The sequence below is a fragment of the Platichthys flesus genome, chromosome 3 (genome assembly GCF_949316205.1).
Source record: "Platichthys flesus chromosome 3, fPlaFle2.1, whole genome shotgun sequence".
Classification (NCBI taxonomy): Eukaryota; Metazoa; Chordata; class Actinopteri; order Pleuronectiformes; family Pleuronectidae; genus Platichthys; species Platichthys flesus.
The window spans coordinates 4,760,269-4,774,153 of NC_084947.1; the positions used below are offsets into that span (position 1 = coordinate 4,760,269).

General features: G+C 43.2%; 3 protein-coding genes across 3 annotated transcripts; 2 read left to right on the forward strand and 1 right to left on the reverse strand.

Moving 5' to 3' along the window:
* The first annotated feature begins 1,769 nt into the window (after nt 1-1,769).
* LOC133933494 (E3 ubiquitin/ISG15 ligase TRIM25-like) lies at nt 1,770-4,494 on the forward strand. The gene is made up of 2 exons (XM_062380628.1): nt 1,770-2,418; nt 4,430-4,494. Exons 1-2 carry the CDS (start codon nt 1,770-1,772, stop codon nt 4,492-4,494), a joined length of 714 nt encoding a protein of 237 aa, XP_062236612.1.
* LOC133938074 (gastrula zinc finger protein XlCGF57.1-like) lies at nt 4,336-7,485 on the forward strand. The gene is made up of 3 exons (XM_062381457.1): nt 4,336-4,917; nt 5,022-5,156; nt 5,282-7,485. The coding sequence occupies exons 1-3, from the start codon at nt 4,740-4,742 to the stop codon at nt 6,562-6,564; spliced, it is 1,596 nt and encodes a 531-aa protein (XP_062237441.1). The 5' UTR covers nt 4,336-4,739; the 3' UTR covers nt 6,565-7,485.
* A 1,906-nt stretch (nt 7,486-9,391) lies between these two features.
* Nucleotides 9,392-13,263, reverse strand: LOC133938545 (zinc finger protein OZF-like). Its single transcript, XM_062381496.1, has 3 exons — nt 12,739-13,263; nt 12,506-12,634; nt 9,392-12,380 (listed from the first exon to the last, which is right to left on the reverse strand). Exons 1-3 carry the CDS (start codon nt 12,914-12,916, stop codon nt 11,005-11,007), a joined length of 1,683 nt encoding a protein of 560 aa, XP_062237480.1. The 5' UTR covers nt 12,917-13,263; the 3' UTR covers nt 9,392-11,004.
* Between the last annotated feature and the right edge of the window lie 622 nt (nt 13,264-13,885).

Consider the following 13,885-nt stretch of genomic DNA (forward strand, 5'->3'; position numbering starts at 1 on the left):
ATATCCCGGAAGGCCTCCTTCTTCAATCGGACGGCTTCCCTGACTACCGGTGTCCACCACGGTGTCCGAGGGTTACCGCCCCTTGAGGAGCCTAAGACCCTGAGGCCACAGCTAGCCGCCGCAGCTTCAGCAATGGAGGCTTTGAACACCGCCCACTCCGGCTCAATGCCCCCAACCTCCACAGGAATGCCAGAAAAACTCCGCCGGAGGTGTGAGTTGAAGATACCTAGGACGGGGGCCTCCTCCAGGTGTTCCCAGTTCACCCACACTACTCGTTTGGGCTTACCAGGTCTATCTGGAAATTTCCCCCACTCCCTGATCCAACTCACAACCAGATGGTGGTCGGTTGACAGTTCCGCCCCTCTCTTTACCCGAGTGTCCAAAACATGCGGCCTCAGATCAGATGACACGATCACAAAATCGATCATTGATCTTCGGCCTAGGGTACTCTGGTACCAGGTACACTTATGAGCACCCTTATGTTCGAACATGGTGTTTGTTATGGATAATCCATGGCTAGCACAGAAGTCCAATAACAAACGACCGCTCGGGTTCAGATCAGGGAGGCCGTTCCTCCCCACCACGCCTCTCCAGGTGTCTCCATCGTTGCCCACGTGGGCGTTGAAGTCACCCAGCAGAAGTACGGAGTCCCCTACTGGAGCCCCATACAGGACTCCATTCAGGGTCTCCAAGAAGGCTGAGTACTCTGAAGTGCTGTTTGGTGCATACGCACAAACAACAGTCAGAGTTTTCCCCCCTACAACCCTTAGGCGCAGGGAGGCGACCCTCTCGTCTACCGGGGTAAACTCCAACACCGCGGCGCTCATCCGGGGATTTATGAGTATCCCCACACCCGCCCGGCGCCTCACGCCCTTGGCAACTCCGGAGAAGAATAAAGTCCAACCCTTATCCAGGAGTACGGTACCAGAGCTGAGACTGTGCGTGGAGGTAAGCCCCACCAGATCTAACTGATAGCGCTCCACCTGCCTCACAAGCTCCGGTTCCTTTCCCCACAGCGAGGTGACGTTCCACGTCCCCAGAGCCAGCTTCTGCCGCCCGGGTCTGGTCCGTCGAGACCCCTGACCTTCGCTGCCACCCATGTGGCTGCGCACCCGACCCCAACGGGTCTTCCCACAGGTGGTGGGCCCATGAGATGAAGAGAGGGGGGGTGCCACGTATTTTGTTCGGGCTATGCCCGACCGGGCTCCGTGGCAAACCCGGCCACCAGACGCTCGCCATCGAGCCCTCCGTCTGGGCCTAGCTCCAGACGGGGGCCCCGGGCTTCCTCCGGGCTGGGTCCCATCTCCTCTTGTATCGATATTCATTGAGGGTTTTTGAACCATTCTTAGTCTGGCCCCTCACCTGAGACCACTCTGCCATGAGAGACCCTACCAGGAGCACAAGGCTCCAGACAACACAGCCCTCAGGGTCACAGGGACACGCAAACCTCTCCACCACGATAAGGTGACAGTTCAAGGAGAGGTAAAACATTTTCACCACTTTCTAATTTTCTGCAAATTTTGGTAGGAATTTGAGCACGTTAAAGCCTCAAAACGCCAATTCATTTGCCTGAAAAATAATGATAACCAGTCAGGGAAATGTCTGTGTCTCCTCCCTTCACAGATGTGTCAGTGTAAGAAACAGTGAACAACAATCTGTGAACTGTGGGAGCTGAGTCACTGCAGGGAGTGAATGAGAGGGGGAGGAGCAGAGATCTGTTTCTGTTCAGAGGAAGTGAATCTGTTCTGCAGTCTCTGGCAGCAGCTGAAATGGCGGAACAAGAAACTCAACTGGACAGAGAAAGATTCTGCTGCTCGATCTGTCTGGATCTACTGAAGGATCCGGTGACTACTGGATCTGGACACAGCTACTGTAAGAGCTCTATTAACACCCACTGGGACAAAGGGAGGGAGAGAGGAAGCTACAGCTGCCCTCAGTGTAGACAGACCTTCACACTGAGACCTGTCCTGATGAAAAGCACCATGTTAGCTGATTTAGTGGAGGAGCTGAAGAAGACTGGACTCTCAGCTGCAACTGCTGATCACTGCTATGCTGGATCTGGAGATGTGGCCTGTGATGTCTGCACTGGGAGAAAACTGAAAGCTCTCAAGTCCCGTTTGGTTTGTTTGGCCTCTTATTGTGAAAACCACCTCCAGCCTCATCTTCAGTCAGCTCCATTGAAAAAGCACAAGCTGGTGGAGCCCTCGGAGAAGCTCCAGGAGAACATCTGCTCTCGTCACGACGAGGTGATGAAGATGTTCTGCCGCACTGATCAGCAGTGTATCTGTTATCTCTGCTCTGTGGAGGAACATAAAGACCACGACACAGTGTCAGCTGCAGCAGAAAGGACTGAGAGGCAGAGAGAGCTCGGGCTGAGGAGAAAAACCATCCAGCAGAGAGTCCAGGACACAGAGAAGACATGAAGCTGCTTCAACAGGAGGAGAAGGCCGTCAATGGCTCTGCTGATAAAGCAGTGAAGGACAGTGAGGAGATCTTCACTGAGATGATCCGTCTGCTGGAGAAAAGAAGCTCTGATGTGAAGCAACAGATCAGATCCCAGCAGCAAACTGAAGTGAGTCGAGTCAGAGAGCTTCAGGAGAGACTGGAGCAGGAGATCACTGAGCTGAAGAGGAAAGACCATGAACTGAAGCAGCTCTCAGACACAGAGGACCACAACCAGTTTCTACACAACTACCCCTCACTGCCACCACTCAGTGAATCTACACACTCATCCAGCATCGGGATCCGTCCTCTGAGGAACTTTGAGGACGTGACAGCAACTGTGTCACAGGTCAGAGGTCGACTACAGGACATTCTGAGTGAGACAGAGACAAGGATTTTACAGATTGTGTCTCAAGTGGATGTTTTACTGCCACAACCAGAGCCAGAGACCAGAGCTGACTTCTTAAGATATTCACAGGAAATCACACTGGATCCAAACACACTAAACGGACATCTGTTATTATCTGAGGGAAACAGAAAAGTAACATGGACATGTAACGCACAGTCTTATTCTGATCACCCAGACAGATTCACTCATCAGCCTCAGGTCCTGAGAAGAGAGAGTCTGACTGGACGTTGTTACTGGGAGGTGGATGTGGGGGGGAGAGGAGTAGTTTGTGTAGCAGTCATATACAATAATATCAGCAGAGCAGGAAACTCAGTTGAATGCGGATTTGGATTCAATGATAAATCTTGGTCGTTAGTTTGTGTTGGAAACAGTTATAACTTTTATTACAACAGCATCTACACTCCAGTGTCAGGGCCTGTGTCCTCCAGAGTAGGAGTGTACCTGGATCACAGTGCAGGTGTTCTCTCCTTCTACAGAGTCTCTGACACCATGACTCTCCTCCACAGAGTCCAGACCACATTCATTCAGCCTCTCTATGCTGGAGTTAGGGTTAATTGTTCTGGAGCCACAGCTGAGTTCTGTAAACTGAAATAGACTTGAGTCATTAAAAGCAATGATTTAGATACTGTGTGTAAATCTTTAACTTCTTTTGTCTCCATGTTTGTTGATCAAAGTTCGTCGTGGTGACGTTTCTGCTCTGCACAGAGATCTGCTGTCAATCAAACACTGACCTTCCTTTATCACACAGATTTACTTCTGACTTTGTAAAGACAGAAATCTATAATTACACTGACATGAATGTGTTTGAAAGAACTAATGTTGCTGTTGTTTTCTAAATCAATGTAGAAATCAGGTTGTGTGATGTTTTAGAACCTGTGTTGATCCTGTTCCTCATCAATGAGATGATTGTTTGTTCTTTTCTTTTCCACATGTGAGATGGAGGTGCAACAAACTGATTGTGTTTCCATGAACTCACTGAACAAGAGTCACTGAACAGACTTTACTGATGAAATGATCAATGACCTCAGAGCGTCAACATGTCCAACTGATCAACTACATGCTGGTTGGATTTACAGAGCATCAGTGTTATGGGAGGTTTGTCCTCATGGTATTCACATATTTAGTGAACAGGCATATTGATCTGCTGCTGCGTAGGTTTCTGTTCTTTTAGATCTTCCTGATCTGAACTAGCAGTTCCATTGGAGAGTGTCCTGATCGAGTCCCTCTGAGGGTTTGTCCTGCAGCTCTCATCACATGTGCTGTATTTCTAATCATGAAATGAGAAACTCAGTTGGATCCCGACTACTGGTGATGATATGAAGCTCCTGAATATAATTTCCTATTTCTTTGTTCAATAAACAGCGATAATCAGTCATTACTAATGTTTGCAGCTTTTTTAATTAGATTTGTAACCACATTCATCAGTGTTTCTTATAACTTAGAGATAAATACCAGCTAATGTTCAGGGAATTATGAGAAACTTTAAATAGGGGACTCATAAATCGAACCTATACCAACATTTTTTACTATGTGATTTTAAGTGATGTGGGTTTGTGCTATTAACGTGTTTTCGTGCAGGTGAATTCACCTTGTCGAGGCGAAGGCAGCAGAACGGAGCCTTCTGCGCCAGAAGGTGGCAGTAATGCACCCGGAAGCTGTTTGCCAACCATCATTATAAAAAGAAGAAGAAGTACTGTTGTTAACCTGCTACGCTAACATCCAACCGAACATGATGCTACTCGGCTAAATGCGTTCGGATCAACTCTTCTACTACACACGTGGTTTTGTTGTGTTTATAGCACTTGTCGGCAGAAGTAAAGCAAGTCGCCATCTTCCGTATTCGGTCTTCGCTGCGTTCTCTGAGAAGTTAGTTGTCTAAAGCGTTCGAATGGAAATGTCAACAATCCAGAGTTTAAGACAGTTTATCCACGAGAGGTTACACACTGCTGCTGAAGACATATTTGGATGTTTTGAAGCGACTGTCACAAAGTACGAGGAGGAGATCGGTCGTCAGCGCAGACTGCTGGATGTAACTTTGAAACCTGTAGTAAAGCTGCAGAGAATAGGTCTGTATCACCTGAGTTAGCGAACTATACACCACACTTATAACCCCTGCTAGACTAAAAACATGGGCTCTTTTATCATGACTTCTGTCCATTGTCTCCTCCAGAGCTCCCACTGCGAAATGTCTGTATCAAGGAAGAGTTTCCTGACCTGCTGGAGCGGAACCCCAGTCCAGACCAAGAGGAGCCAGAACCTCCACAGATTAAGGAGCAGAAGGAGCAGCAGGAGGAGCACTGCATCGGTCTGTCTCCTTTTGAAACCACATTTAAATTCACTTGATTTTTGCATGTATCTGCACCAAATTGCAAACACTCATAACTAGCATTAATCTATAATTTACATACGTCTGTCTATTGCCTCCTCTAGAGCTCCCAGAGCAACATTGTCTTAATGAGGAGGAGTTTCCATCTGACCAGCAGCTCTGGAACCTTGAGAGGAACCCCAGTCTGGACCAAGAGGAGCCAGAACCTCCACAGATTAAAGAGGAGGAGGAGCACTGCATCGGTCTGGAAATAGAGCAGCTTGTACTGAAGCAGGAGGATCAAGATAACCTTTTGTTGAATCCTACTTTCAAGGAAAGTGACCACAGTGAAGCAGAACCAAGTGACCACCAGCTCCTCTCCCACAGCTCAGCTCAGAGCCAAGATCTCAACGGAGGCCAGCATGGAAACTCAAAATCAGTTAGTAATGCAGAGCAGGCATCAGAAAAGGGACATCATGTCATCACAAGAGCAAAAGGGAGCACAAGTCCCAGTAACCTTTCATGTAGCTCTACCATGTCAAAGATTGTGCCGAATATCCGCAAGAGTAAAAAGGTTTTCGAGTGCGACACTTGTGGAAAAGTCTTTAAGTGGAAGTCAATATTAAATAGACATCTTAAGGTTCACATGGGCGAGAAACCTTTTTCTTGCAAAACCTGTGGGAAAAGTTTTGCGCGTTGCAATAACCTGCAGAGACACGAGAGAACGCACACAGGTGAGAAACCATATCTTTGCAAAACCTGTGGAAAAAGATTTGGTTACAAGTCAGCACTAAAAACACATATGAGACTCCACAGAGGTCAGAACCTGCATTCTTGCGAAAGGTGTGAAAAAAGTTTCACAACTAGCACAAAGTTGAAGATCCACGAGAGAACACACACAGGCGAGAAACCTTTTTCTTGCAAAACTTGTGGGAGAAGTTTTAGTCTGAGAACTACCCTACAGGTCCACGAGAGAACACACACGGGGGAGAAACCTTTTTCTTGCAAAACTTGTGGGAGAAGTTTTAGCAAAAGAAATAACCTGCAGGTCCACGAGAGAACGCACACGGGCGAGAAACCTTTTTTTTGCAAAACTTGTGGGAAAAGTTTTAGTGCGAAAAAAACCCTGCAGTATCACGAGAGAACTCACACGGGGGAGAAGCCTTTTTCTTGCAAAACTTGTGGGAAAAGTTTTAGTGCGAGAAAAACCCTGCAGTATCACGAGAGAACTCACACGGGGGAGAAGCCTTTTTCTTGCAAAACTTGTGGGAAAAGTTTTACACATGGATGTAGTTTGAAAGTTCACATGAGAAGCCATAAAGGGGAGGAGTCGTATCCATGTACAACTTGTGGTGAAAGATTTGTTATCAAATCACTTCTAACAAAACATTTGATGACCCACACATAGCAAAACTGATATTTTTGTAAAATGATGTAAAGATCTCTCACTTGCCAGTTTATACAAAGTCCACAGGAGAATACATCCAGTTGAGAAGCCACACCATGGCAACAGGAGAGGGATAAGATTTGCTCATTAGTTTTCAAAGAAGTTGTTACTTAATTATTGTTTCATTAAATAAAAATACAACAGTTAACGAAAACGACACTGGAAATGTTTCAGGGGGACAAAAAAGTTATGAACCTTGTTGTAGTTCAATGCTTTATGAAGTTCCATCACCACTGACGAGGAGCAGACTTCAATAACTTCACAAAGCATTGAACTACAGCCAGGTTCATCACTTACATCTACACAAGAGAGATAGTGTACATTTGCATTAGCTGCATCTCTGCAACTGAATGTGGAAAATATCCCATCGAGGAGACATCACAATATCTTTGATGCAGTACATGGTCAACAACATTTGCTGAAGTACTCACGTTTCTGTTCTTCATGTGACTGTCATTGACATTTACATCTGCAAAGGAAGTGATGTTTTCATCCATGTCTCTTTGTTTATTAATTTATCAGCCATTTATACCAGATGATGCAGGAAGGGGACGGGGGTGAGAGAAATTGATTGGGTTTAAGGGGCAGATCCAGGATATGTTATTATCGCTGAATGTTGAGAGATGTCAATGTGTCAGGAAAGACTGTGGAACAATAAGTAAAAATCTGACATATTGGTGGTACAGAAATTTATAAGAACACAGTATGTGGGGCAGATTATCAGATGACTTCACTTTTTCTTTTCTTTTTCTATTACAAAGAAGAAAATATGTTGTTAATGTGTACACAGTCCTAAATTACTCACTGTAAATGGTTATTATTTGTACTACGTGCATTCAATACTTCAGTGCAGTTGCAGTTCATTAAAGTTTCTTGAAATATGATGATTGTATTTTATGTTGTTTCACATTGAATCTGTGTTTGTCTGTAAATTATCAAAAAAACTCCTGGACATCAACATGAAACTGGGTGAAAAGATGTGGTCAGGTGATCTTGATGTATAACATCTTACACATTTAGAGGACTATCATTCATAAGTGTGTGTAACTTGGTGCTGCTGGATTGAATGGAAACAAGTACGATACATGGAAACACTGAAGAATACTTTGTTTTAGAATGATATCAACAAAGGAGACAGGAAGTTAAATATCCACTTCAAATTAATCAGACAGAGCTGAATATTACAGAAATGCTGCAGAGGAGTTCATTGAAGTACATGATTGTTTTTATATCTCTAATTGATGCTGGAATTACAATGAGAATTTAATGTTTTAGTCCTGAATCAGTTTTGAGACACACTCCAATCCAGAAGGTGGCAGTAATGCACCAGGAAGCTGTTTGCCAACATTCATCAATAGGAGAAGAAGAAGTACTGTTGTTAGCCTGCTATACATAGATATATATATATTTATATAAAAGGCTAGATGTCTCGGCCAACGGAGTCGAACGTCCGCACATTGCGGCCATCTTGCCACAGGCAGCTCTCCCACCCATAACATTGTGTTGGTAGTGGTACATGTACTTTTTAAATAAAATTAAATAAAATAATTCTTGAGGTATATTTGTAAAGGGAAATCTTGTACCTATATTAGAACATTCTATTTTTTTTTAAATAAAATAATTCATGTATGCGGTGTCATTACTACACCTCTGACGTTTATAACAAACCAAAACATTTTAAAAATCGTTTGAAAATTTAGCAAGTTATGGTTATTTAAAAAGTACATGTACCACTACCATCACAATGTTATCAATTTCTACAAGATTAATCTTCATATTAAGATAAATACTTTTTGTATTACACTTTGTATCAAAAATAAAACAAAATAAGCAAATTAGGCAAAATCTCAATAAATATGCGTACCTATAAACTCTTGAAGCTACAGATTTTCTTAGGTGATCACAATGTTTACAGTGTAAGAATTCTGGTTTGATATTTCTAATTGTTTCTCTGTAGATGTCCTGGTTGTGTGTGTGTGTGTGTGTGTGTGTGTGTGTGTGTGTGTGTGTGTGTGTGTGTGTGGAATTATAAATACAATTGTATACAAACACAGGACTTTTTTAAAAGAAAGAAAACAAGCATTTAATTGATATACAGACATTTTATATCCAACCTTGCTATTATCAGTAGAATGTTAACTTATAGTGAAAAATACAAAACAGCAGGTTTATTCCATGTGTTACAAGGTAGAGTCCAGGTACTGGTAGGAGTCCAGGTATGGGAATAATGATGAGAGCTCATACAATAATATGATTTTACAACTATTGCCTCCCTTGCATTTGCAGTACTTGCAACAATGGATACCAGCTACCCGACAGGGACATCCATTATTGTGTGCACACTTGCCACATGAGCAGGGATCTGACAAACCTTCAGGTTTTGAGATTACAATCTCAGGGACTAATAAACTGCCCTTTCTTACAAAACCATAAGCATCTGCATTGAAGATTGAGGTGGCGTCTGTAAAAGATGCTTGGACCCAAAGCTGCTGTTGATAATACGCTCTTTGTAAATGTTTTCTTGCATTAGCTGAGGTGCAAGCAGTCCTCTCAGAGTCCATCTTGAAGACATGACTATCGAACGCAGCAATTCCCAGGTCGTCAAATGTCTCCATGTCTGTTGATGGTTTGAGACATTTGACCAAGAATGTTCCCGCCATTTGTATTTCACTCTCTGTTAGCTGGTGTCGTCGCCAGGCACTAAACTTGACCTCGCCTCCGGCGATTGGACAAACGTGTTTGTTGATCCAGGATTTGAGAAGGAATAATTAGACACTTATACATGAAGTTTTGGAAATTGAATATTTATTGTATAAGAACAATACTTACAGAGAGTCTCTGGGGTTCTGCCGGACACGTCACCAGGTTCACTGGATCATGTCGAGAAGAAGCCCCGTTTAATCCTAAATCCACAGTATATATAATCAGACACAGGGTGGGCACAGAGGCGGTTCTTTGTCTTTGAGGGAATTCAGTTATTGGCCAGAGGTATACTGTTTCCTCAAAGTGCTGTTTTTTGCAAGCACATCAGTTGTAACGGAAAATTCAACCGACCAGGTGTCCCACTACTGTGGCCTTGGCAAACAGGGAGCCTGCTACAGCGGAGAGACACAGCAGATTAGACATAGGAGGATTTAATATCTTTTTCTCACCACGTTTCATGAAGCACCTCATTGTATTAGTTCTGGCACGTCCTCTCTCTTTCCTAAGCACCCTGTCTGTCTCACAGTTTGTTTGAGGAACCAACTGTCATTAACATTTTTTTTGTTATACAGGTTACAGTGACAGTTTATACTTTGTATTGTGCATTATTGATTATATAGACTATACAGCTAATATTTATTCACAGGATACAGGTAAAATACAGTCACAAGATACAGAGAGACATAGATATCTCAACACTGTGGACAGTTGCAATTGAGAATAAGAGAAGAGTTGTCTGGTTTGCATCCGTGTTCAAAGTTAAGTTGAATTTTTGCATCAAGTGGTAATATTGATCTTTTCACTGAATAAACTGCAAATGCACTGAAGTATTGAATACACATAGTACAAAAGAATAACCATTTACAGTGAGTCATTTAGGACAGTTTACACATTAACAACATATTTTCTTCTTTTGTAATAGGGAAAAAAAGAAAAGGGAAGTCATCTGATAATCTGCCCCACATACTTTGTTCTTATAAATTTCTGTACCACAAATATGTCAGATTTGTACATCTTGATCCACAGTCTTTCCTGACACATTAACAACATCTCTCAACATTAAGTGATAATAACATATCCTGGAACTGCCCCTTAAACCCAATCAATTTCTCTCACCCCCGTCCCCTTCCTGCACCATCTGGTATAAATGGCTGACACATGAATAAACAAAGAGACATGGGTGAATACATCACTTCCTTTGCAGATGTAATTATCAATGACAGTCACATGAAGAGCAGAAACGTGGGTACTTCAGCAAATGTTGTTGACCATGTACTGCATCAAAGATATTGTGATGTCTCCTCAATGGGATATTTCCCACATTCAGTTGCAGAGATGCAGCTAATGTAAATGTACAAACTCTTGTGTAGATGTAAGTGATGAACCTGGCTGTAGTTCAATGCTTTGTGAAGTTATTGAAGTCTGCTCCTCATCAGTGGTGATGGAACTTCATAAAGCATTGAACTACATCAAGGTTCATCTCAGGTTGGTCTCCTGGAAACATTTCCAGTGTCATTTTCGCTAACTGTTGTATCTTTAATTAATGAATCAATAACTAAGTAACAACTTCTTTGACAATGCTTGAGCAAATCAAATCCCTCTCCTGTTGCCATGGTGTGGCTTCTCAACTGGATGTATTCTCATGTGGACTTAGTATAACTGACAAGTCAGAGATCTTTACAACATTTTACAAAAACATCAGTTTTGCAATGTGTGGGTCATCAAATGTTTTGTTAGAAGTGATTTGATAACAAATCTATCACCACAAGTTGTACATGGATACGACTTCTCACCTTTATGGCTTCTCATGTGGACTTTCAAGCTAGATCCACGAGTAAAACTTTTCCCACAAGTTTTGCAAGAAAAAGGCTTCTCCCCCGTGTGTGTTCTCTCGTGATACTGCAGGGTAGTTCTCTGACTAAAACTTCTCCCACAAGTTTTGCATGAAAAGGGTTTCTCGCCTGTGTGCGTTCTCTCGTGTCTCTTCAGGTGATTACTCCGAATAAAACTTTTCCTACAAGTTTTGCAAGAAAAAGGCTTCTCCCCCGTGTGCGTTCTCTCGTGATCCTGCAGGGTAGTTCTCTGACTAAAACTTCTCCCACAAGTTTTGCAAGAAAAAGGCTTCTCCCCCGTGTGAGTTCTCTCGTGGACCTGTAGGGTAGTTCTCAGTCTAAAACTTCTCCCACAAGTTTTGCAAGAAAAAGGCTTCTCGCCCGTGTGCGTTCTCTTGTGGACCTGCAGGTTATTTCTTTTGCTAAAACTTCTCCCACAAGTTTTGCATGAAAAGGGTTTCTCGCCTGTGTGCGTTCTCTCGTGTCTCTTCAGGTGATTACTCCGAATAAAACTTTTCCTACAAGTTTTGCAAGAAAAAGGCTTCTCCCCCGTGTGCGTTCTCTCGTGATCCTGCAGGGTTGTTCTCAGACTAAAACTTCTCCCACAAGTTTTGCAAGAAAAAGGTTTCTCACCAGTGTGCGTTCTCTCGTGTCTCTGCAGGTTATTTCTCATTTTAAAACTTCTCCTACAGGTTTTGCAAGAAAAAGGTTCCTCACCTGTGTGCACCTTAAGATGTCTATTTAATAATGACTTCCACTTAAAGACTTTTCCACAAGTGTCGCACTCGAAAACCTTTTTACTCTTGCGGATATTCGGCACAATCTTTGACATGGTAGAGCTACATGCAAGCTTACTGGGACTTGTTCTCCCTTTTGCTCTTGTGATGACATGATGTCCCTTTTCTGATGCCTGCTCTGCATTACTAACTGATTTTGAGTTTCCATGCTGGCCTCCGTTGAGATCTTGGCTCTGAGCTGAGCTGTGGGAGAGGAGCTGGTGGTCACTTGGTTCAGGTTCACTGTGGTCACTTTCCTTGAAAGTAGGATTCAACAAAAGGTGATCTTGATCCTCCTGCTTCAGTACAAGCTGCTCTATTTCCAGACCGATGCAGTGCTCCTCCTCCTCTTTAATCTGTGGAGGTTCTGGCTCCTCTTGGTCCAGACTGGGGTTCCTCTCAAGGTTCCAGAGCTGCTGGTCAGATGGAAACTCCTCCTCATTAAGACAATGTTGCTCTGGGAGCTCTAGAGGAGGCAATAGACAGACGTATGTAAATTATAGATTAATGATAGTTATGAGTGTTTGCAATTGTGTGCAGATACATGCAAAAATCAAGTGAATTTAAATGTGTTTTCAAAAGGAGACAGACCGATGCAGTGCTCCTCCTGCTGCTCCTTAATCTGTCGAGGTTCTGGCTCCTCTTGGTCTGGACTGGGGTTCCTCTCCAGCAGGTCAGCAGGAAACTCTTCCTTGATACAGACATGTCGCTGTGGGAGCTCTGGAGGAGACAATGGACAGAAGTCATGATAAAAGAGCCCATGTTTTTAGTCTAGCAGGGATTATAAGTGTGGTGTATAGTTCGCTAACTCAGGTGATACAGACCTATTCTCTGCAGCTTTACTACAGGTTTCAAAGTTACATCCAGCAGTCTGCGCTGACGACCGATCTCCTCCTCGTACTTTGTGACAGTCGCTTCAAAACATCCAAATATGTCTTCAGCAGCAGTGTGTAACCTCTCGTGGATAAACTGTCTTAAACTCTGGATTGTTGACATTTCCATTCGACCGCTTTAGAAAACTAACTTCTCCGAGAACGAAGCGAAGACCGAATACGGAAGATGGCGACTTGCTTTACTTCTGCCGACAAGTGTTATAAACAAAACCACGTGTGTAGTAGAAGAGTTGATCTGAAAGCATTTAGCCGAGTAGCATCATGTTCGGTTGGATGTTAGCGTAGCAGGCTAACAACAGTACTTCTTCTTCTTTTTATAATGATGGTTGGCAAACAGCTTCCGGGTGCATTACTGCCACCTTCTGGCGCAGAAGGCTCCGTTCGGCTGCCTTCGCCTCGACAAGGTGAATTCACCTGCACGAAAACACGTTAATAGCACAAACCCACATCACTTAAAATCACACAGTAAAAAATATTGGTATAGGTTGATTTATGAGTCCCATATTTAAAGTTTCTCATAATTCCCTGAACATTAGCTGGTATTTATCTCTAAGTTATAAGAAACACTGATGAATGTGGTTAAAAATCTAATTAAAAAAGCTGCAAACATTAGTAATGACTGATTATCGCTGTTTATTGAACAAAGAAATAGGAAATTATATTCAGGAGCTTCATATCATCACCAGTAGTCGGGATCCAACTGAGTTTCTCATTTCATGATTAGAAATACAGCACATGTGATGAGAGCTGCAGGACAAACCCTCAGAGGGACTCGATCAGGACACTCTCCAATGGAACTGCTAGTTCAGATCAGGAAGATCTAAAAGAACAGAAACCTACGCAGCAGCAGATCAATATGCCTGTTCACTAAATATGTGAATACCATGAGGACAAACCTCCCATAACACTGATGCTCTGTAAATCCAACCAGCATGTAGTTGATCAGTTGGACATGTTGACGCTCTGAGGTCATTGATCATTTCATCAGTAAAGTCTGTTCAGTGACTCTTGTTCAGTGAGTTCATGGAAACACAATCAGTTTGTTGCACCTCCATCTCACATGTGGAAAAGAAAAGAA

What these genes read in the sequence shown, in the direction of transcription:
- LOC133933494 (XM_062380628.1), top strand. Translation starts at nt 1,770, where the DNA reads ATGGCGGAACAAGAAACTCAACTGGACAGAGAAAGATTCTGCTGCTCG. An exon ending in AGTCCAGGACACAGAGAAGA is followed by an intron (nt 2,419 to 4,429) that starts CATGAAGCTGCT and finishes GTTTTCGTGCAG; the next exon opens with GTGAATTCACCTTGTCGAGG.
- LOC133938074 (XM_062381457.1), top strand. Translation starts at nt 4,740, where the DNA reads ATGGAAATGTCAACAATCCAGAGTTTAAGACAGTTTATCCACGAGAGG. An exon ending in AGTAAAGCTGCAGAGAATAG is followed by an intron (nt 4,918 to 5,021) that starts GTCTGTATCACC and finishes TGTCTCCTCCAG; the next exon opens with AGCTCCCACTGCGAAATGTC. An exon ending in GCAGGAGGAGCACTGCATCG is followed by an intron (nt 5,157 to 5,281) that starts GTCTGTCTCCTT and finishes TGCCTCCTCTAG; the next exon opens with AGCTCCCAGAGCAACATTGT.
- LOC133938545 (XM_062381496.1), bottom strand. Translation starts at nt 12,916, where the DNA reads ATGGAAATGTCAACAATCCAGAGTTTAAGACAGTTTATCCACGAGAGG. An exon ending in AGTAAAGCTGCAGAGAATAG is followed by an intron (nt 12,635 to 12,738) that starts GTCTGTATCACC and finishes TGTCTCCTCCAG; the next exon opens with AGCTCCCACAGCGACATGTC. An exon ending in GCAGGAGGAGCACTGCATCG is followed by an intron (nt 12,381 to 12,505) that starts GTCTGTCTCCTT and finishes TGCCTCCTCTAG; the next exon opens with AGCTCCCAGAGCAACATTGT.